The sequence below is a fragment of the Trachemys scripta genome, chromosome 2 (genome assembly GCF_013100865.1).
Source record: "Trachemys scripta elegans isolate TJP31775 chromosome 2, CAS_Tse_1.0, whole genome shotgun sequence".
NCBI classification, from domain to species: Eukaryota; Metazoa; Chordata; order Testudines; family Emydidae; genus Trachemys; species Trachemys scripta.
This window is the reverse complement of record NC_048299.1, coordinates 78,273,228-78,297,501: the sequence shown is the minus strand read 5'-3', so window position 1 is coordinate 78,297,501 and position 24,274 is coordinate 78,273,228. Positions and strand designations below refer to the sequence as shown.

At 41.7% G+C, this 24,274-nt stretch overlaps 1 protein-coding gene across 2 annotated transcripts in view; it reads left to right on the top strand.

Moving 5' to 3' along the window:
• LARS2 (leucyl-tRNA synthetase 2, mitochondrial) overlaps positions 1-16,620 on the top strand; it is a 111,285-nt gene extending 94,665 nt beyond the window's left edge. The window contains exons 20-21 of one of the 2 annotated variants that reach the window (XM_034760969.1): positions 4,860-4,987; positions 14,180-16,620. In XM_034760969.1, coding sequence (XP_034616860.1) covers positions 4,860-4,987; positions 14,180-14,359 — 308 coding nt within the window. In that variant the 3' untranslated portion in view covers positions 14,360-16,620. The remainder of the gene's footprint in view (positions 1-4,859; positions 4,988-14,179) is intronic. The other variant, XM_034760970.1, reaches the window with a different exon arrangement.
• Positions 16,621-24,274: the final 7,654 nt, after the last annotated feature.

Here is a 24,274-nt window from a genome sequence, read left to right as displayed (position 1 = left end):
TATTCAGCTAAGTTTAAGTTTAGCTTTGGGTACCCATTTGTGTGGTACTAGTAACGTTGCACAATTTTCCTCCCAGCTGTTTGGAAACAGCTATGGTAGTACTGTATTGACTGAATTGCTCTGCTGTTGCAAAGCATAGCACATGTGCTCTGCAGACATGTACCTCCTGTACTGCCAAATGTGCATCCTGATATTCCTCTGGTTTGATTTTGTTTAATGGGAAGGTCCATTTAAAACCCCAGTACAGAAATATACCAAGAGCAAAGTAGAGTGATGACAATATACTTGGAATTGATTGCAGAGGCAAATAGAATACTAATCAAACATGAAAATCTGCTAAATATTGTAAATGGCTGTACAGAGGTGCTTGAGAACACTTCATTTGTCTGTGTAATGGTATTTTTACTCAATGCAGACGCTCATTGTTTTGTCTCCGCCAAACCCAGAGATTGCTAAAATACCCCTTGAATAACAAATACTTGCATCACATTAATATATGATCATTCTGTGCTGCCCCTTTCTAATATTTCCATATCTCTGCCTAAAACCCTTGCTTTAAACTCTGGTCACAGCCACTTTAGATCCCTCTACTGGCTTCCTCTTACCTCCCTCGTCACATTCAGTCACCCCTCTTCCTTGCCTTCACAGTGCTACCATCTGCCTACCTGTCTATGCAAACTTCTTTTGACTTTTCCTTCTCCACCATCCCAGGCTACATGCCTCTTTGCCCTTATGTACACTAGAAACATTTGTACTCCTATTCCAGCACCAGTGCAGTTGTAGTACCGCTGGAAAAGTACAGGTACAATTTTTTCTAGCGTAGTTGCATCCATTGTTTCATTCTACCATGCTTGTCTCCATGCCTTCTTTCATGTGGCCCTGTAAGCTTGGGAGCATCGTGCTAATGTGATCTGCCTTGCTTCCCCCTCTCTTTTTAGGCCTTCCTCAAAACAAATTTTCCATGTGGCCAATAATCTGTATTTTTCTCCACCAAAACCAGTATTTTATGGGAAGTATTATTCTTATGAAATTCTCATGACTCTCACACTACTAATCAAAGCATTCACATGATCTTGTTGCTTTAAACCATGTCCTCCGTTCCCCATAACCCACTCTTTCACACGTGCCAGTGTTTGTTTCCGCCTTTTACAATGTTGTGTTTTAACTTGAACCCTGATCCTGTAATTCAAGCTGCAGGGCTGGACCCTTGGACCTGCTTGGCTCTGTATGAGGTAAGAGTGCATACCTCTTACCAGGCGGATCCAGAGGCAGGATCAGGGCCTTGGGCATCCCTTAGCAGGGATGTTGCCTTTTATCAGCCTATAAAGATCTATGCACATTTATGGCCCTACATAAATAATTACTAAATAGATCAGTTGGGATTTAGGAACTACTCCTGCAGTAGACTGCATAGCCAACACAACAAGACAGGCTATGAAAATATAAGCAAAATACATGTTTCTTTGTAATGTGTATTTCGTCAGGTAACTTCTCCATCTATGAGAACCCAACATAAGTAAGATCAAAGATAAGTGTTAACATTCATAATTTCAAAAGATAAGTCTGGTAGAAATGCCAAAGTATTGGTTCAAATCATATTTTTTAATATAGTACAGCAGAATGAGTTATTTCAAAAGGAGGCTGGATAGCCATCTGTCTTGGGTGGTTTAGACACAACAAATCCTGCATCATGGCAAGGAGTTACACTAGATGAACCTTGCGGTCCCTCCTAAACCTATGATTCTGTATTTCTATTTTTGATGGCTAGTTTTTAAAAATGTACAAGCAATTCCAGATTGTGACGATGAAAGCTCCATTCTTATTTGTTTTGTTCTGAAATTATGTAACAAAATATGATTCTTGCATTCTGGAGCTTATAGAATGTGAATTAAGACAGGAAACCAATCAGGCAAGGTAAGTGAAACCTTCATTTTGGTTTCCTGTCGAACTGCATTTTCGGAAACCAGCCCTGTTGATTTTTTTCACATTTTTTAAAATATAGACGAGCTCAGTCTTTCTAAATGATGACATGTCTTGTAGTGAAAGGATCTATTTAAAAAGAGTGACGTTTCTTTTGCAGTATTAATATTCTGTATCTGCTGAAGAATCTTTTCCTTTTGCTTATTTTATGAGGACTGGCAGCCTCCACAGGGATTATAGGTGATCCAGTTTCTGCCTCTTTAGGTCTTGTCTCAGATCTTTTGAAGGTATTTCTGCAGTAGTATGAAGAAGCCATTTAAACAGGAAAATAAGGAGTGGCCTGGCCTGTATGCATGTTTTTCTGCAAGGCATGTGATCACTTGGAAAGAAGTGAGCTCATCTGTACATGCAAAAGCCAAAAAGAGATGAATCTGTAGCAGCTATCTTCTTTAAAGTCAATGAGAAAATGAATCATCACCATGAAGATTTCTACTGTTTGATTTCTTTAGTTTTGCTTTCTTGGTTTCGGTACTTCTGTTACAGAAAAATCCATTCTTATTTTGCCCCCAGTGAAGTATTTTGTCAGATATTTACTTAACAAGATTGGAGCCTCCATTGTCACACTTAGGAAATGCTTGTATGTTCTTACTGTGATCAGAAATAACTCCCACCAATCCACCCCCCTTCCGAGTCATTAAGGAAATAGCTAGAGTATTTCTGTCACTTAGAGAAGTGGCTTGTCCACAACTTTTTTCTGATAGACTTTAATTTTCGGAGAGTTAAACTCACGCTCTCCCTTCATTTGCTCTTATTCAGTACATTTGCCTTACCTAACCACTATGATAAATGTGTTTGTTATGCATGGAATACCATGGATTCTGTCTTTGTCTCTGTGAAGTTTTTTTTTTTAATTGCTTCATAAAGCTGATTCTGAACAAATTTCGTGGGGCAATGCATCTTAGACTATTGTTTTTCCTTACTCTATTGTTTGAGTCACTGAAGACACATATAAAGAACAGGAGTACTTGTGGCACCTTAGAGACTAACAAATTTAAATGGTATTTCCCCCCCACCCACACCCCACTCCGCCCCTCTACAGTTCCTCATATCTCCTTGTCAATTGCTGGAAATGGGCCATTTTCATTACCACTACAAACAGGTTTTTTCTCTCCTGCTGATAAAAGCTCACCTTAACTGATCACTCTCCTTATAGTGTGTATAGTAACACCCATTGTTTCATGTTCTCTGTGTGTGTGTGTGTGTGTGTGTGTGTGTATATATATATATATATATCTTCCTACTGTATTTTCCACTACATGCATTCGATGAAGTAGGCTGTAGCCCACGAAAGCTTATGCTCAAATAAATTTGTTAGTCTCTAAGGTACCACAAGTACTCCTGTTCTTTTTGCGGATACAGACTAACACGGCTCCTACTCTGAAACCTAAAGACACATATGTATCTTTGACCTCTTTTTCACCTTGAGTTTGTAACTGTGTGTTGACAAGATATGCACATTTTCAACTACACATCTGATCAGTTGCTATGAATTTGCAATTCTGATTGGAATTTTAGTTTAAGAAAACATTTAGAATTGTGTTATCTCATTGAAATACATGATATATTTTTAATCTGAAAATTCCTTGATTTTTTTATAAGAAACACAATTACAATGGCAGCTGGAAGCGTCAGTTTCATGTTCAAATATTTTTGTAGATATTCAGGTTCACTGAAATTGGTGTTTTTATTTCATCCTGCAACAGGAGTAAATTAAATCATTTTATTTCCATACTAAATGTTCATTCCATGAAAGAGTGATTTCAGAACTGTTTCCTTCTATTTACTGATAACACATTTCAGGGAGTGTGAAAGAGTGCAATAATGTTTATACTTAAATTCTATAGAGCCTTTCATTTGAAAGTCTCAAAACACTTTACAGAAATTTGTTACGTAGCCTTGCAAATAATGGTATACAACATTTTACGGATGGGGAAACAGTCACAGTGAGGGTTAGTGATTTAAATGTGAAAAGTATCGTATTGAATATTTTGTGAGATTGAGATTAAGCAATGATTTAAACAAGAAGTAGTTGCAATTGTGAAAAGTGCAGAAAGTTGACTGGCTATAAATAGGGCCCTACCAAATTCACTGTCCATTATGGTCAATTTCAGAGCCACAGGATTTGAAAATTGGTAGATTTCACGTTTTCAGATGTTTAAATCTGAAATTTCACGTTGTTGTAACCCTGGGGGTCCTGACCCAAAATGGGATTGTGTGGGGGTTGCAAACCTGTTGTTGGCGGGTCACGGGATTGTCACCCTCACTTCTGTGCTGCCTGCAGAACTGGACTCTGAAAGCAGCAACCGCGGAGCTTCCTGAAGGCGCAGGAGGTTCCCTGAGGTGGGTCTGAGCTTCCCCCGAGAGCGGCTGTGCAGGGGATGGGCATTACTAGGAGCCCCCTGGCTCACGCGCTCATAGCAGCAAGGGAAGATGGGATTTCACGGGGAAGGGCTTATTTCATGGTCCATGACGCACTTTTCATGGCCGTGAAATTGGTAGGGGCCTAGCTATAAGATTAAAGTTTGTTATGTGTAACAATGTAGCATCAATTTAAATTAAAACAGAGTAAGTTTTGGCCTTCTATATCTGTGCCTTATGGCAAAGTAGCAAAGGTTTTTGGAGCTCTAACCATAATCTGAAAAGCAGTCACATTTGAATCCCTGTATATTATATAAGAAAATCCCCTTCAAAGCTCTGAATGCTGTGTATCTTTCTGTTTATAATATGCTGTATGCTAAACTAAACCATATTATTTCCTCCCAGTGTATTTGGTTTAGACAAGATTTAAATGAAGCAGTCTTTTGACATATTTGTGAAACTCAAAAGATTTAATGTTCTGGTTAAAGTATGATCAGCAATTTATCAATTTTATGTTGTAGGTTTGGCACATGTGCAGAATAAACTTTGTACGTATCATAAGTGGGATGATGATGTGCTGCATCAGTCCTGGCCCAAAGTGGACCCAGAATACCTCCAGCAACCAGATATCATAGAGATGTCTGTTCTGGTAAGAGTTTACAAGCTGAGTTTCAGCAGTGGTCAGTGAATGAATTATTTTGTTCTTGAGGACAACAGTTGAGGTTTTACATTGCTGATTGACTCAATGCTAGGTTAGAAAGAATGAAAGCTAAAGTTAGAATTGTGCTGGTTAATTTGGAAGACTGCTCAGATGAATAAGTGAAGTGGACTTACAAGAGAAACCAAGAATAAAAAGGTATAGAGATATCTGTATGATTGTGGATAGCACTACTCTAAGAGGTTTGACTTATGCACAGTTGAGGACAGGGACTGCAGAGCAAAGCTGAGTGAGTCTGAAGCAGAAATTATGAATATATCAGCTAAGGGGCCCCTACATATTTTTAATCTATTAATCCATTGATGATGATGTATCTATACAAAAGTGTATATTTATAGGCAAAACTAGCTGCTCTGCCTATCGTTAAGGTTACCTAACACTTACCATTGTAAGACCCTGTTTTGAGTTGCTTGTAACTTAGCCAAACTTTGTCTGGGCTAAAATTTTCCATGTTTGGTCTCTACCTCAGGCTGACATTTTTTGGCAGTTCTCAGCAAAATATGATTAACTGTTTTCAGGAATGAGGAAATAAGTAGTTCTACCAATGTTCAATTTTTTTCTAGTTGTGCTTTGCAGACCTATAGCACCTTCATGCTTTGCAGCAAGACCTTGGAATTTGGTAAGGAAGTAGGCCTAGGGTCAAGGAGATAGATGCCTTTTGCTGTCCCCATGAAAATCCATCCAGAGTTGTCCAAGTTATAAGCCTCTGGAAGTTACCATTTGCACATGATCAATATAACTTGCTACTAAAATCTCTGGAACCTCCTGACTGCACTCAGCATGCTCCGAGACCCAACAAAGCTTTAACTCCAGATTGCGACAAGGCAGCAGCAACTGTCTCTTTAGCCTTTAGGGGAACAGTTGCAGAGCTAGGCGCCTGAAGGAGGGGATGCCATGAGTCCCAGGCTTATCTCTTTTGGTGCCTGTGTAACTATAATTAGAGCCATTTGTCCACATGCATTACAATAACTGTTAATTATGTAGTCACAGACTATTTGGTCTACAGGACCCCCGCCTCACTACAAGTAAAAATGTTCTCTTGTGTTTCTGTCCATCCTGTGCACTGAAGAAGACAGGATCTGTATAATAAATAGTATGTGATCAGGTAATTAAAGATTTTATTTGGGTGTATGTATGTAAAATAGAAAAACATTATGAAGGTGACATTAAGGTTCTACAACTATTTTCACAAAAAAGTCAGGAAATGCACAGGTTAAAATTCTAAGAAGAAGATTAACTTGGGCACATGGTACATCTTTCAGATTTTATGATATACATTTTGCAACATGAACAATAATTTGTTCCACTACACATTTAACCTGAACAACAGAATGAGAAAATACTAGATATATTTACAGTGCAGCTAAGTTAATGTTACTGTTGGAATCTTAACTTATGTCTCTTGTTAACTGTACAGCCTTACACTGGTATTAATTTGGGGGATGGATTAAAAATCCTTGTTTATTTTCAAAAAAGGAGAAGGAGGAAAATTGCCAGAGTAGTGGTAGCATGTGAGTGGTCATAAATATGCTTAAGTCCTCACCTCATTTGGGTGACCAGCGTACAGGATGCATGAGTTTCCCCGGCCCCTCCCCCACAGCCTCAGCTTGCTCCGCCGCCAGTGCAATGCTCTGGGCAGTGGGGCTGCGAGCTCCTGGGGCAGCGCAGCTGGAGAGCCCGGCCTGACCCAGTGCTCTATGCTGCGTGGTGGCATGTCTGGCTCCAGCCAGGCAGCGTGGCTGCCTGTCCTGGCGCTCTGGGCGGTGCAGCTGTAGCGCCACCAGCCACCGGTGCTCCAGGCAGCGCAGTAAGGGGGCAGGGAGTGGGTAGGTTGGATAGAGGGCAGGGGAGTTCAGGGTGGTGGTCAGGGGGTGGGGTGTGGTTAGGGTTTGGGGCGGTCAGAGGGCAGGGAACAGGGGGGGTTGAATGGGGGCAGGGGTCCCGGGGGGGGCAGTCAGGAAATGAGAGCAGGGTTTGGATGGGGTGGGGGGGGCAGTCAGGGGTGGGGGCTGTCAGGGAACAGGTGGGTTGGATGGGGCAGGAGTCCCAGGGGGGCCTTCGGGGGCGAGAAGCAGGAGGGGTTGGATGGGGGTGGGGTTGGGCCACGCCTGGCTTTTTAGGGAGGCACAGCCTCCGCTAACCGGCCCGCCATACAATTTTGGAAACCTGATGCAGCCCTCAGCCCAAAAAGTTTGCCCGCCCCAGCTTAGAAGAATCTTTCAGTTGCTTATGGTTTCTCCTTTTGTTCTCCAAGCAAAGGAAAGTCCCTAATGCCAAGTGGGCAGAAACTTCAGACTACAATTTAAAAAGAAGTAATTTAAATGGTTTACAATGGCAAAAGTATGGCTTTTTCATTCATCCGTAACTCAAAAACAACCAAAAGGACTTCGCTGAAAATTACCAAAAAGATAAACAAATACACACCTCGCCTTCAAGATCAGTACAAAATACTTGATTTAGTATGAAAAAATCAAATGCACAACTACAAAATGGGGAATAACTGGCTAGGTGATGGTACTGCTGAAAAGGATCTGGGGGTGATAGTGGATCACAAATTGAATATGAGTCAACAATGATGCAGCTGTGAAAAAGGCTAATATCATTCTGGGTTTATTAAGAGGAGTGATGTATCTAAGACACAGGAGGTAATTGTCCTGCTGTATTTGGCACTGGTGAGATCCTCAGCTGGCGTGCTGTGTCCAATTCTGGGCACCATACTTCAAGAAAGATGTGGACAAATTGGAGAGAGTCCAAAGGAGAGCAACAAAGATGCTAAATGGTTTAGAAAATCTGACCTATGAGGAAAAGTTTAAAAAAACCCGCCCATGTTTGGTTTAGAAAAGAAGCCTAAGGGGGGGGCCCAGGGGACCATTACAACGTTTGTTTACCTTTCTCATTCTGTTGTTTATGCTATCCAGCAAAATGCCAGGCTATTCTTTGTTTTCCAGCATGTTGTATGGTGAGTCTTTTTGTCAATGGTCAGCATTATTGAACCCTCTATATTCCATTTAAAAATGAACGATGGTGTAAAAAATTCCCAGAGTGGGCCCAGTAAAATGTGCCCTGAGCCTATCCTGAATTCAGGTCTTTTAGAGAGACGGAATAGTCTGTGTGCCTGAAGCAGCACACATTGATTTAATATCTCCTATGTTAAAGCCTTCTCTGAGCCAAGGGGAGTAAGTGAATTAGAAAACAGAGAGCAGTTCCTTTTAAGAGCCGGGCAAAAGAAAATAGTTGCTACACCTTAGATTACCTGCAGAAGAAAGGCTTAGATACACTGTACCGTATGTGTGCATTTCTGCTGGCCCAGGCATTATGGTAGAGCTGCACTTTGCCCACCCCATTACATCACATCATACCATTTGGCATTGTAAAAAATATCTGGAACTACCCACTGTGGTGTGTGTCAGCTCAATTAATTAGAAAGGAAAAGCAGAATGATTTATTTCTTTAGACGCTTCGGATCTGATCCTGCAAACACACACAAGTAGAGTTCCTCACATATCAATGCCTGCAGAATTGTTCAGAATTCTAGTCCTGCAAAGGGTTTTTTTTAAAGCTCGTTTATGATTTTTTTTTTTTTTTTTTTTTTTTTGCTGCTTATTGTACTACTTTACTGCAGGTGTTAATGGATTGGAGTCAGATAGGTGTTAAAAAAATATATGGAAGTCTGACTTAAAGGTCTTCTCCCTCTTGCTCAGTTCAATCTTTTGCAGAATCATTGTTTCACTAGGCTTCAATCCCTGAAGAATCTTCCAAAGTAGATGACATCCAGACTTTCTAATGTAAAAAAGTAGCAGAAAGGAAATGGACAGCTTCCTTCTTTGTACATGGTAAAGAAGCAAAAAAGGACACAAGCACAGTTTTTGTCCCCTCTTGAAGGTCACATGGAAGTAGATTTTTCAGTAACACAGGATGTACTTGGTGCACAAACAGAATATTTGCATCTTGGCTTTCTGCTCCTAACACTTCTACCTGGCACAGATATGGGCTATATTATCCCATTGAAGGCTAGAGAAAGGTGACTAATCATAGTAGTTGACAAGGGTATGGCTGACAATCCTATGTAACTTTTTTTTTTTTTTTTTTATATAAATTAAAATGTGACTAGAGTGCTTGTTAAAGGTGGTGGATCTTCTGAAGATTGTATTTTAATAACAGAGTTAATACACAAGCCTTTCACATCAGGTGGTGAAGAAAACCATTTTGTAAATATTTGGTGACATCACAAAACCACACTGCAGTTTGGCATAATTTGTAAGCTCTGCCCCGGCCACAAATAGCAAGGATATGGCAGGTCAGGTCTGACAACGTTGGCAGCTGCAGTACAAGTTTGCCCATGTTTCTCTGCCCTGACTGGAGGGACCACTTGTGGGAGTGAAAAGATAATCCATTTATCATATTCATTCAGTCCTGTGGCTTCTCTGCCAAGACTGGCACCAAGTATGCGGGTTGTGATAGTTTTTGCACTGTGGATATCTGCCCACTGGAAATGACACAGACTTGTTAACCCATTTTGCATAGGACAGTGAACAGCATCAGATGTTACCATCTCATCAGCCACTGCTAACCTGGGATAGATTGAACTGTTGATCTAGTGGTAAAAGGCTTTATATCTTATTAGGAATCTCATGAGCCATCCAGTCTCCCTGTGTTTTTTTCAGCACTCTACTAATTTTGACATTATACTTTCTCTTTGGAATGTTTCATCAATGGAGCATTTCTGCAGGCCCCTGTCAAAAAGAAATAGTCTGATGAACAGCTTTTGCATATTTTTTCATAAAAGCTACAATAAAATGTTGTAGCGTGTGGCTGAAATCTAATGGGGTGCTTCATATAAGGAGTTAGAGTAAGGTCTAATGTATAGACGGAGTTAGGTTGTGTTCTTTTTAACTTTGTCTTTATTTAGAAAGTGTCAATGGGTTTATAAATCTGAGTCATGTAAATAAGAGACAATACAATAATCATTACAACAGTAAGCTTTTGTTTAGAGCCCATTATACAATAATATAATCATTGGATCTCTCTATTTAAAAGGATGTTATCATGTTACAGAATGAGCATCTTTACACTACCCATGGTATGTCGTTTCTAGTAATTTTGTTAATGGGAGTGAATTCTCTGATTACGTATTTAACAAAGTAGGCATGGGTAGACAGGTTTTTATGACCCGTAAAATCTGAAATAGAGATATGAATGTGTGTTGTTCTTCTTATTCTTCGAGTGCTGGTCCCTATGTGTATGTCGCAGATGGGTAAGTATGTGCATCATGCACCTGAGTTTGGAAATTCTTCAAAGCAGTGTTCATTGGCTTGGTCGCACATGTGAAGTAGTTCTCCTCGTGCTCCTGACCAAAGGTATACGAGGCAGTGCGGGTCGATGCCTCTCCAGTTCCTTCTTACCACCACATGGCCCGTGTCAGAATCATGTCCTCCTTCAGTAGGTTGTATAATCTGCAATGAAAGACAATATTTGTAAATAGTTATATATTTTAGCTTAGTAGTTAGTAGTTAAAGTTATAGTTAGCCTAGAATATATCTTTTCCCCAGCTGAGCAACCCCTCCCCAGCTCTGGGACTATGCCCAGAGTTCCAGGATTCAAGAATTGTTTCTCCTGCCCTCACTCCGTCTCCATCAGTGATGAACATCAACAGTGCCTATACTGTCTAGGTGAGGCACATGGGCAGTGAGTGGAGCCCCCCTTCGGGGTGGCTAGCATCGACTCCGCCCCTTTCGCCCATGCGTCCCACGTGCCCCTCACCCCCATGGCCAGAGCCCCCAACCTCCCCCCATCCCCACCTGAAGGAGTCCCGAGCGCCCCCTTGGCCAGAGGAGCCCCAGGCCAGCCAGAGGCCTGAGCGCCCCTTTTCCTCCCCCGCCCCCCGCCCCCCCCCGCGGCCAAAGATGTTCACACAGTGTAGTACTCCACTATGAGACCTCTTTGCGTCCCACATGCACTGAAAGTCCCTGCTGTATTGTTCCAGGGGAGCCATGGGATGTGGCTCCCCAGGTGAGGCTCTTGTACTGTCTTGGACGAACGGCCTCAGATATGCCTTTCCTCCCATTTTCCTGCTTTCACAAATCATGGGAAAGATATGTCGAGACAGAGCCAACATCTTTCTCCTAGCATCCTACTGGCCCAGGCAGTTCTGCTTTCACAGAACTTCTAACAATGTCTGTCCACCCACCAAACAGGATCCACCCCATTCCCAGATCTCCTAACACAGGATGGGGGGGTAGAAATCAAGCATCCTAATCCAGACTCACTCCACCTCACAGCCTGGTGTTTGGATGGGCATTGAAAATAGAACGCTCATGCTCATTCTCCATTCAGAAGTTCCTTAACCAAAGCAGAAAGAACTTTACTAGAACCTACTATGTGGCCAAATGGAGATGCTTTTCAACCTGGGCACAACTCCACCAACACTCTACAGACACCTTAAGCATCCCGATAGTCTAGGACAATCTCCTGTCCCTGAAGACTTCAGGTCTCATTCACTGCGAGTACACCTACCAGCAATAAGTGCCTTTCTCCTCCAGTGGAAGGATGCTCCATCTTTACTCACCCTGCTACAGTCTGACTTATGAAAGGTCTGCTCTTTTGCACCAGGCCTTAAACTTACACCTCAACGGGACCTTAACCTTGTCCTCTTGACACTCACAGATCCATCCTATGGCGGCATGCCATGACTCACCTATCCATGGAAGTGGCATTCTTAATGGCTATCACTTTGGCCAGGAGGGTCAGCGAGTTCAGAGCCATTTTGGCAGATCCTCCTTATACAATGTTTCACGAAGAAAAGGTTTTTCTCCATCTATACCCCATATTTCTTCCCAAGATTGTTTGAGTTCCATATCAATCAAATGATACACTTAACTATATTTTTTCCAAAACCCCATGCTTCCTCTGAAGACAAGAGACTTCACTCCCTGGATGTTCAGCATGCCCTGGTGTTCTACCTGCAAAGAACCAAACCCTTTAGGAAATCACTGAGACTGTTTATCACCATAGCATAGAGATTGTGTGGTCAAGCCATATCCTCCCAGAGGGTTTCTAAGTGAGTTTCAGGATACATCTTAGAGTGTTACAAGATGACAAAACTTCTTCCTCCTGGGGTGGCACAGCTCACGCCACACAAGCACACACTGCCTCCACAGCATCCTTATCTGATATCCTGCTGCAGGACCTCTGCAGGATGGCCACCTGGAGTTTTGTCAACATGTTCACAACACACTACTCTGTAGTTCATGTTTCAGTTGCTGATGCAGCTGTATGATCAGCAGTATTGCAAGCATCTTTGATACCCGCTTCCTCACACCCACCTTCAATCTGAACACTGCTTGCAAATCACCCACATGTGGAATACTCATAGGGACCAGTACTCAAAGAAGAAGTGGAGGTTAGTTACTGTAACGTTGAAATTCTTTGAGATTTATGGTCCCTATCTGTATTCGACTACCTGCCCTCCATACCCTAGATCTTGTTGGATTTGTGGTGAGAAGAGGAACTGGAGAGGTGTCGACCCAGATTACCTCCTATATCCTCAGTCAGGAGCACAAGGAGAACTACTGTACATGTGTCAAGTATCAGAGGGGTAGCCATGTTAGTCTGGATCTGTAAAAAGCAACCAAGAGTCCTGTGGTACCTTTAAGACTAACAGATGTATTGGAGCATAAGCTTTCAAGGGTGAATGCCCACTTCGTCGGATGCATGTCGACGAAGTGGGAATTCACCCACGAAAGCTTATGTTCCAATACATCTGTTAGTCTTAAAGGTGCCACAGGACTCTCTGTTGCTTTTTTACCGTACATGTGTGTGGGCCAACGGATACTACTTTGAAGAATTTCTGGACTCAGGCATATGGTGCGCATGCGTACCCACATGTGGAATACAGATAGAGACCACACATTTCGAAGAACCTCCAGTTACAGTAAGTATCCCCCACTTCTGTCATTAAGAATTGCACAGATCATTTCCTTTTACAAAACCTGGGACCCACCTTTCCCCCTCCTCCTGGTTTGCAGTATCTGTACTGTATACTAATATCCTTGATAAAATGCAGTGGCCAGAAAAGGTTTCACGCAAGCTCCTGTCCAAACTCCATGGAAAACGTTACTTTTTGATCCAAAGGACAAAGATCTGCACCACCTACAGTGGCCTTCCACATTCCTACAGGGGAGTAATTTGGTTAAACTGAATAAAAATATCTAAAAACCTTACTTGATACAATTTAGGATTGGGGTTGATTTCATTAATTATATTGAAATGTTACATACAAATCTGACAGCTTTTGTGGTCATGAATCTCTTGGTTTTAAATTGGGAGGAGCTCAGTAGCGATGTCCACTCTCCTTCCTTTATCTATTTTATTGGCTGAAATGATCTGCAGTGATGAAAGAGTGAAAGGCATCCCCAGAGGTGCCTTTTATCATTTTAAATAAATCTCTAGGTAGATGTTATTCTGCCGTAGTGTGTGATTTTTGCCATGCTGTTAGGAAGCCTGTACAGAAGTTGCTTTGTAAATCAGCCAAACAAATGAAAACATTACCTTCTTAGGGGATGTGTTCCTAGCAGTTGCTGTTAGCTTTATGGATACTCATCTTGTAACGGATGTCATTTTTTAAAAATAGTTTGTGATTAATCTCTTTCGGAGGTATTTACTCTGTCACAAGTTTTGTTTTAAACTAATGTTGTGGTTTAATCTCTGTGGTTTATCATTCAAGTACTTTAAAAGACAAAGCAAAAGTCTAAAGCAGACTGTCAAAAATTTCCATCTGCCAAACAGTTAGATTTGCTGTCTCCTTGTTCAGTTTGTGCAGTTCTCAAACATTTAATCTATTGTTGTATATTCTGCTGACACTAGAAGCCTTCAAAAAGGAGAACTTCACATTGCCATTCTTTCAAGTTTCCATGAGCATATACTGTGAATCAGAGTCACTCTCCTTCTGTATGGTACCTAGGGGGTTATTTGTTTTTTCTTTCTAGTCAATAAAGAAAAAGAGAGAAGGTTTGATATCATTGTTTCCTACAGTTGTAACTGGGTGGATTGGAGTGTAGATATGAAGTCCTTTGGGTCAAGTTAGTAACTTCAGTCCTTTCTTGCTGTCATGTCTCTGTTTTCCAGATCAATAACAAAGCTTGTGGCAAAGTCAGTATGCCTCGCCAAGTAGCCCGGAATGCTGAGGAAGTCCATGAACTAATTCTTCAAAGTGAGCTGGGAATCAAACACCTCCAGGGACGTCCTATCAAAAAGGCCTTTCTGTCTCCAAGAACTGCCCTCATCAACTTCCTAGTGCAAGAATAATGGGAATATGTGTTGTCTAAGGCTGCTAGCCTGTGTGTGGCTGATGGAATGCTTCAAAATGAAGCCCATTAAAAATACCAATTATGCTTATTTAAATCTATTTCACAATGGAGAAAAAGGAAAAATCTTTATTGGCTAAAACTGTATTGCTGCTGATCCTTGTCAAGTCAGTCTTCATTTAAACATAAAGAAAAGCCAAGGTATTGGGGTTTCCTATTTGATCAGTGAAGGAAGCTACTTCACCACATTGTCAGGCTGAGCAAGGATGCTACAGGAGGCAACAGTGTAAGGAAAATCAGGCAAAAGAAAAAGATATTTGGGAGAAATATCTGAAACTGCAGTTAAGAGGGCATTAGAGATGGGCCCAACCTACAATGTCTGCCCCAGTATTCAAGTGTCCTAAAGTTCATGGGTATCTGGGCCAATCTCTAGAATGTATCTTACTAGGAAATTGACTTTGTTTCTATCAGTGTTTTTGGTAAATGTGATTAAAGATCCAAACTACTGTAGTGAGTACTTGCTCCACAACACGTTCAAAGAACCATAATATGTCACCAATCACCTCTGCTTCCTAGATAGAGATCACATTTGGGTTTGCTAATATGAAATAGCATTATTCCTTATCCACATTTTTGGTGCAATTGAGTGTTTATAGGAATCAATTAGCACTGGATTGTGGGTAGGGTAGTGTAGGCCAGTGGTTCTCAACCAGGGGTCCAGAGCCCCGTAGGGGGCCTCAAACAGATTTCAGGGGTTCCGCCAAGCAGGGCCAGTGTTAGACTCAATGGGGCATAGCACAGAAAGCTGAAGTCCCACTGCGTGGGGCTGAAGCCTGGGGCCCTGAGCCTCGTCACCAGGGGCTGAAGCCAAAGCCTGAGCAACTTAGTTTTGTGGGGGGGCCCTCTGGCATGGGGCCGCAGGCAAATGCCCTGCTTGCTCCCCCCTACCGCAGGCCCTGGTTTTTATAAGCAGAAAACCAGTGGAGAACCCCTGGTGACGGCCATCAGGATAAATGTTTCCTTACACAGCTCTGACAGTGCACTCCAGACATGTTTGACAGACAAATTAAGAATATAAAAAAATACTTTTCATACATTCTGGTTTAATCTGTGTCCTTTTTGCTTGCTTTCCATCACCTTACATTTATCTTCTTCAGATTTTACAAACTACAGAAAGTTTCTTCTGAATAGAATTTGTTTTCACCAGATAGCACATCTCCGAGCACGCCAGACGCATTGTACAAAAGAATTACGTAGATACTAGTAATGCAGGGCTGGTGCAGGCAAACATAGCATCCTTTCTTGGTTCAAGGTGAGCTCTCACATGAGAACCCAAATGGCAACTCTCTTGTTTTTTTCGGTGGATTTCATTATGTGCAAATAAACAATTGTGTTCCTAGGGGAATCTGAAGTCAATGAGATTGTTTCATAAAATACAGAGTAATTCTCATGCACCAGTGCAGCCATTTTTTTGGTACAATACGTCACTGTTATATGCACAAGGAAATGTTTACACTGTTTAACAAAAGGAAGAGAGGGAATTTGAATCCTCAAGTCTGCACGGCAGTCATTTGGAATGGTTTTCTTAAAGAAAATTACAGGGTTTACTGTACGATGACCTTTGTTCTTTACAGGCAGTGAATCAAGTGGCCTTTTAAACCAGCCACGCAGGGGGTATCTTTGCAGCTAGGAAGCCAGCCAAAAAAATCAGCTAGCCATCTAAAAAGGTCTGTTAACCCTGGAGCCAACTCATCAGACAGTCTGTCTCCTAAATTGAAAAGAAACCAGAAAAATCATCCTGTTTAGTAGTCATAAACAAGTTCGTTACCTAGTCAGTCACCCAAGCGACTAGAACCCAGATAGATCCAGTTAGAATCCCACACTAGTTCCAACCTTAGCAAACGGGATTCGGGTCTCTGATTTTTTTAATTCCAGAAACTAACTCTCCTAGTTCCCAGCCGCTTGCCCTGCCCACTGGACCATACTGATCTATGCTTTCTTTTTCAACAGTCCTTTTCAACAGAGAAACACCAAGGGACTTTGGCACAGTTGGCATATTTACAATGAAAATCTGCTCTTTGTAATGTAATTCTTTAAAAATCCTAGCCATAAAGAAATGTATCTAGCCAGGCAATCAAAGCTAGGCATCAGCTGAAAATTAAAACCAGTTTAATTCTAGTGGCTGTCTGATATACACGTTGTTATAAATTCTTAAAACTCAGATGCCCCTATAAGGACTAATAAAGAAGCCTTTTAAACTATCATTTGGAACTCACAGCACTGTCTTGCTTTTTCTGTGTAAACATTTACAAAATCCTTAGGCAACAGTTTTGAAGAGTTTTTCATGGATGTGGGAGGTGTTATGATTCTGTAAATAGAAACCCTCCTCATTTACTAGGAGGAAGAAAAATGCAGTAAGATCAACAAATCTGTGTGCCTTTTAACGAGGACTGCAGTAATGGCCAGTTTCAGCAGCAGACAACAGTATTTATTGCTGTTAGCACAGGAGTGTATTTGCTCTTCCAGAATGAAGAAGTGAATTGTATATTTCACGTTGCAATGCATACACATTTATAATAAGGAACAATTTTTTCCTCTATCTTAAAAAAGAATCATTATAGCCAATTGTGCAAGAAATACGTCAAGTCACGGCTGCATGTTTACAGTGAGTCACAACTTGGTTTCTAGTGTGGTCTCGATGATAAAATACAGTTCTGCAAAAATAAGCGGGGGAGAGATGAAGATGTGGAAAGCTTGACATAGCCTAATCCCATATTGAGTGTGTATTTGAAAGCTGTACGGCTATCAACTGAGGTGTTTTGGGTTTAGCCTATGATAGCTGTTGAAACTTTTCATAAAGTTAACATGCTTCTAACCACCAACATTTTATTTGTCTTATGACAGTTGTGTATCACAAGTTTGTTTCTATATTAATATGCCTAGACTGGACTGATATTGACAACAAGTGGCATCTTACTTGTCTAAAGTAACTCTATGTGGGTATTTATTTATTTATTAGCCTTCCCTAATCCACATCTTCTACATTTCTTTAGAAATGATTTGTTTTACAGTAGCAAATAGATACCCCAACTGAGCCCCATTGGTTTAGGCTCTGTACAAAACAGGCAGTCCCTGCCCCAAAGCTTACAATCTTAAATAGTATGAGATTTTGAAATCTATTCTTCTCAGTGGTGGATCATGTGAATGGTATTATGCTAGTCATACATACTTAAATGGATATGGTATCCCTATAATTATTCCATGCAAGTGATGAACAAGAGAAAGATTGGTCATTGGGAGACTAGCTGTACCCAGTGAGAGAGACACCCAGTACAGTCCATAACAATCAAATAGAAAAGTGACACTGCAAGGAAAATTTTCAGTATCCTATGCTTAATGAGAAACCCGTACAAGAACAAGTGGACATGCAGTGACATTAGAAGACAGCAAATTTTAAAACTGTTTTATGCAATGTTTTTATCAATGTAAAATTAGACAGTGGAACTCATTGCCCCCAAAATATCACTGAGGTCAAGAATTCAGTGGAATTAAAAAATTCTGGACATTTATATGGATAAAGAGTTACTTTACTAAGGATTGAAAACAAAAGTTTGAAAGTAATACAATCAGAAATGTAGGGCTGGAAGGGTCCTCAAGAAGTCATCTAGTCCATTCACCTGCAGTTAGGCAGGACTAAGTATACCTACACCTAATCCCTGATGAGAAAAGTTATAAGACAACTTCTAACCGAGGGGGTAGGAAGAAATTTCCCCTATGGGTAAATTATCCGTAACAATGTTTCTTGCACCTTCCTCTGAAGTATCTGCAGCTGGTCACTGTCAGCTGATACAGGTCAAGATGGACCATGGTCTGATCCCATCGGGCAGTTCCTATGTTTCTAAAGTTAACTTTTGAGTTTAAAAAAAGTTAAACATTGACACCTCCTTATACCTAAAATCCCCAATATGCCCCCCCAACCTCTACCCCAAGTTGAGTTTTTACCCCAAAAAGGGAGAAGTGTCAGAGATTCCATTAAGTCCACCAGGGCCTTTGCTGTTGATTTCACCTGGAAGGTGCTCAGATACTGCAGTTATGGGCGGCTGTATAAAACCCATAGATAAATTAAATAATGTTTAAGCATACTTACTAAACATGGCTGTCTGGCTAGCATGATCAAGGAATTCGAATACTTGGTTTTAACATGTGGATGAGGCAACATGGTTTTAAAACCATGTTAGAGAATGCTGTTACAGCCTAGGTCGTGCGCTAACACCATTCTATAAACATGTCTCAGACATACTTCATACAAAAATCTATGCTAGAACACTCTTGAGAAAGCGCTTATTTTTCCAGGCCCCTCAGCTGACTCCAAAAAGGAAATCTGATTGAAAAGCAAATGCAGTTAACTCTTGTTTATTAGCTTTTTAAACAATGCCTCAGAACCAAAACACCTGGCTAACACCATTTTTTATTTGCCTTTATAAAGAACTGGGGAAGGGGGGTTCCTCCCCATAGGAGGAATTCTGCCCATAATGAAGCTCATAAAGTGTAAGCCTTTGTGTCTCCTCTTTTCAGTGTAAAGCCTCCCAGAAGGCCATGGTCTTTCTCTAAACCTTCTGCAATCAACATGAACTGGAAAGAATGTTAAGTAGCACTTTGCCAATTGTTCATTCCTAGAGAGATTTGCAATGTATAGTGCTTTAGTGAAAGCTTCATTGTATCTTACACTAGGGCTGTTTCTGGTTGGTTAGAGACTGGAAAAAATCACATCATTTTATATGTCTATTTTAGGTAACCTATAGAAGAGAGTCAACACCCTTCATTTTATTTTTACCTATTTTGAGTTTTATGCACAGATTTTCAGGATAGATGCTTTTTCTCCCGCTCTCTTTGGTGTCTCCAACTAATGGCCATACCTAATTTTATATCAAAGGTCTGTACTGTAGCAGAAGTGTTGGCCAATGGTAGTATTGAAACAAAATGAGAACCCAGAGAAGGCAGATGCACCCTCCCATTAGCTCATCGACCCTTTGTTAGCTCAGGGTCTGATCATCCCTCTTCACAGGAATAACCATGGACCTACCACCACATTTTTTGGTCAGGCAGCCGGGTTTGGCAGGCACCCTCAGAAGAAACATGGGGACCAGCCCCTGATCCCAGTTGATCCACCAAATGCAGAGGAATTCAAAATACATGTTCTGCTGTGTACAGCAATGAGAGCAGAACTGGAATTACACATGTGTAAGGAGAGCAGAATATCAGTTATGATCCACAGTGCAGACCAGAGAAGAGAATTTTGCCTGTGTGTGTCAAGTGTGAGAGAGAGAATTGGACTCATCCTCTGACCTTCATGGTGATGTTTTTCCTTTTAGAATGTTTTGGAAAGTGACTTTCTAGTATTGTATAACACAGCACTTCACTAGCCTCTCTGTCCAAGGAGTCCCAAAGGAATGCAAAAATTTTATCTTGCAATTCTCCTCTGAGGTGAGCTAACATTTTACAGATGTGGAATCTAAGACGCAGAGAAATTGAGGCCAATATTTTCTAGTGTCTACTGATTTTTGGTGCCTCAATTTTGGATACCCAGCACCCAGAGGACCCATTCACTCCCTCTGGAATTAAGTTTCTTCAGGGATTCTGAAAATCTGACCTTGGATATCTCAAATTCAGCACCATTTAGTGGATGCTTTTGACAGTGTGGGCATAAGTGACTTGTGGAAAAAGACACAGCAAGTCGCTGACAGAATTGTTCTTCCACATCCTTAGCATTGGCAATTAAGTACTGGATGGAGTGAAAAGCTGAAGTTTTTGAAAATCTCTTGGATTTTTGTATTTGTTTTAAATTGAATATAGCCTAAATCTGCCATAGAGACGTTCATAATGACCTCATCAAAAGTAGCCTGTAGTAATGGGCAGCCATGAGACTCCTTTGCATGTTCTACTGATCTGCAGGCCATTGTAGGCAGCTTGATCTCTCACTCATCACAACAGCACATGAATGGAAAACGCTTAGCTGTAATCAATTTAATCAGTATGTTCTTTCCAGCTGTGATCACCCAAACTCATTCTCAGCCTTTCTTGGTGCAAAGAATTCTACAGGATTTTTTTACTTTAAAGGCCTACTCTTCAGTACACTTGACAGTACATTTACATACATCCAAACGCCTACCTCTATTGTGCATGCACTACTAGATGTGTGTGTGCAAGTCCCTGTTTTGCACACACGGTGAGTTGGACACTTTGCCATGTGCAAATCTTCCATTTGCATGCATGCATCTAATAGTGTGTATCCAAAGCAAGGGCACGTGCTAAATTGTGCATCTACACATTTACTCAAAATCAGGCTTTGCATGCTATTAATTATTAAAAATAGACTCCAACCAAGCCACTGGATCCAAACACCCCTGTGCTTTGGTGCAGGAGGATGGTCAAATCCAGATCTAAGGACCTGAATCTCCATTTCGCTGTATCTGGTGTACTCATTTACACCAGACCAAAATGGGTGTAAAATGATTCCATTCTGAGTTAGTATTAGTAGAGTTCTACACCTACTTTTCACTGATGTAAATGACTGCACGAGGTTCAGAGCAATGGGGAATCAGACCCTGCAATTGCAGCTGATCTCTGCTAATTATGCTTCATGCCAACAGTACCCAAAGTTACATGTTGTATAATCATGACAACTATAAACAATACAGTGCCGGAATCTGCAACTATAAACACACGGCACAAATAATGAGGCCAGAAAAGAGAGCAACGTAATAAAGCAATATGACACATTACTGGCATTGGGCATTCTGGGTTTGTTTTGAGGGTAAGGCTAAAAGAATAGGCCTTCAACAGGAAATTAAATTTTCTGTGACAAAAAAAAAGGTGATTAGCTTAAAATATCCAGCAGCAGCGTTAGAGAATCTTACTGATTGCTGCAAGATGTACTTTTCAGAAACTGTAGTTATATTCCTGGTGTTGACCAGCCAACAAGTATTGTCAAAAGTTAGAAAGCTTTTTAGAAATATTTTTCTTGAGTATGTGTCATCCCTGGAGATCCATGTGGTCATATAAAATATCAAGGGTGCAATCAAAATGTTTGCTTTGCAACTTTCCCACGTGAAAGAGCATTTAAAAAACATCTGTTGGTCAGCAAGAACCTTCTAGAACATACAGTGAAAGGACGGGTGGATGTGTTAGCCACATCTGTCATGTCCACTATGTTGAATTAGTCCATTGATTAATGACAGGATGTCACATGACCTACAGGGTTCTTTCAAACTAGGAATACGAAGAGCCATGTACAGAGTTTAAGCAGATCACAACACTGTATTTATTAATGCAAAGGGGGGGAGGGGAGTTGGCAAATTTTCCAGATTTATTCTCCTGAAAAACAGGATCGTTTTAACAGAAAAGAGAAAATATTGAGCCTGATTCACTATTCATTCAGGTTGGTGTAAATCAAGAAAAATGCAACTGTCACCAACTGAGTTACACTCGTGGACATCTGGAGTAACCGAGAGCAAGAGTTTAGATTTACATGGATGTGAGATCAGAACCACGCCAAATGCCACAGATGGTATGTACATAGACCAGAAAGAGAAACTCAAACAATGTGTCTGTTGAGGAAAGGCAGGAAAGCCAGAGAAGCTTCTTGCTTGGCACTTATCACCCGGCCTCCCACAGGGAAGCACACAGCACCAGGCTCTACAGTTTACTGAACACAATTTGCCTCATATCACAATTAAGCAGCTGTGTGATCTAGTGGCTGGGATCCCTGAGATTGTTCCCTTGCCCTGTCTCCCCCACTGATTTGCTGTGGGGCCTGAGGCAAGCCACTTACCTAATCTGTGCCTCATTTTACCTCTCTGTAATAGGGATACATGATACTTGATATACCTACAAGATCTTCACCAAGCATTCTCAAAACTACGATACCCGCACGAGGAAATATGGAAACAAATCAACAGAGCCAGATGTGTACCCAGAAGCCTCCTGCTGCAAGACAAGCCCAAGAAAGAAACCAACAGAACCAGGGCCGGATCCAGGCACCAGCCCAGCAAGCAGGTTCTTGGGGCGGCCAAGGGGAAGGGGCGGCATGTCGGGCTGTTCGGTGGCAATTCGGCGGTGGATCCCTCTCGGGTCCCCAAATTCCTGCCGAAGAAGAAAGCGGCGCGGTGGAGCTGCCGCTGGAGTGCTGCCGATCGCAATTGCGATTGCGGCTTTTTTTTTTTTTTTTTTTTTTTTTTTTTTTTTTGCCGCTTGGGGCAGCAAAAACCCTGGAGCCAGTCCTGAACAGAACTCCACTGGCCATCTCCTACAGTCCTCAGCTTAAACCTCTCCAACACATCATCAGTGATCTACAACCCATCTTGGACAATGATCCCTCGCTTTCACAGACCTTGGGAGGCAGGCCAGTCCTCGCCCACAGACAACCTGCCAACCTTAAGCATATTCTCACCAGCAACCACACACTGCACCATAGTAACTCTAACTCAGGAACCAATCCATGCAACAAACCTCGATGCCAACTCTGCCCACATAGCTACACCAGCGACCCCATCACAGGACCTAACCAGATCAGCTACAACATCACTGGTTCATTCACCTGCACGTCCACCAATGTTATATATGCCATCATGTGCCAGCAATGCCCCTCTGCTATGTACATCGGCCAAACTGGACATTCCCTACGTAAAAGGATAAATGGACACAAGCCAGATATTAGGAATGGCAATATACAAAAACCTGTAGAACACTTCAACCTCCCTGGAAACACAATAGCAGATTTAAAGGTAGCCATCCTACAGCAAAAAAACTTCAGGACCAGACTTCAAAGAGAAACTGCTGAGCTTCAATTCATTTGCAAATTTGACACCATCAGCTCAGGATTAAACAAAGACTGTGAATGGCTAGCCAACTACAAAAGCAGTTTCTCCTCCCTTGGTGTTCACATCTCAACTGCTAGAAGAGGGCCTCATCCTCCCTGATTGAACTAACCTCGTTATCTCTAGACTGATTCTTGCCTGCATATTTATACCTGCCTCTGGAAATTTCCACCACATGCATCTGATGAAGTGGGTATTCACCCACGAAAGCTTATGCTCCAATACATCTGTTAGTCTATAAGGTGCCACAGGACTCTTTGTTGCTTTTTACAGATCCAGACTAACACGGCTACCCCTCTGATACATAATACTTGAATGCTGCTGTGAGATTTATTTACATAGCACTGTGTGAGCCAGAGAGCCACTGTTGTGGTGCGTTATAACTATAAAGGGCGAGGTAATTAAAAAAAAACAAACAAACCTTTACCAGACTGTGTATGAGTGAAGCTTTTCATTGTGCTGTATGATTTGTATTCCAAAGCAGGGATGTCTCTCCAGCTGTGATGGTTTTAGCTGGACTTTGGTGGAACATTTTTTCTCTCTCTAAGTTACACTCAGTGAACTTTACTACAAAAACGAGGGAAAAGACAAAGCCGCATTTGGTAGGACCCATTTCTGTCCGCAGTTTGTGGGGGGAGGGGAAATAATAATCCCCACAAGTGCTATGTGCAGATTTGTCCTCTCTCCTCAGGAAGGGGGGTCAGCCCCCTCCACGGCACTGCCCTACTGTCATGGAAGGCTGACTATAGGCTGTATTACCTGTCGTGTGTCCCTTGCAAGCTGTGGTGCCAGCCCCACCTCTTAAAAGGGGATTTCCAGGGCAGCTGAAGGTGAGTAGAGAGCCCCAAAGCCAAGGCAGGGGTGAAGCGTCTGTGCCTCTGGTGCATCCCCAAGGACCTGTGGGGTTTGCCGGCCAAAGCCCCGTTCCCCAGATGGAAGCATTCAGATAGGCAGCTGATGGAAACCTAAGCCCTGTCTGCAGTGAGGATTTTAGCTATTGCTGAAAGCTCTCCTTGTGTAGCTGGTCACAGTTGCACAAC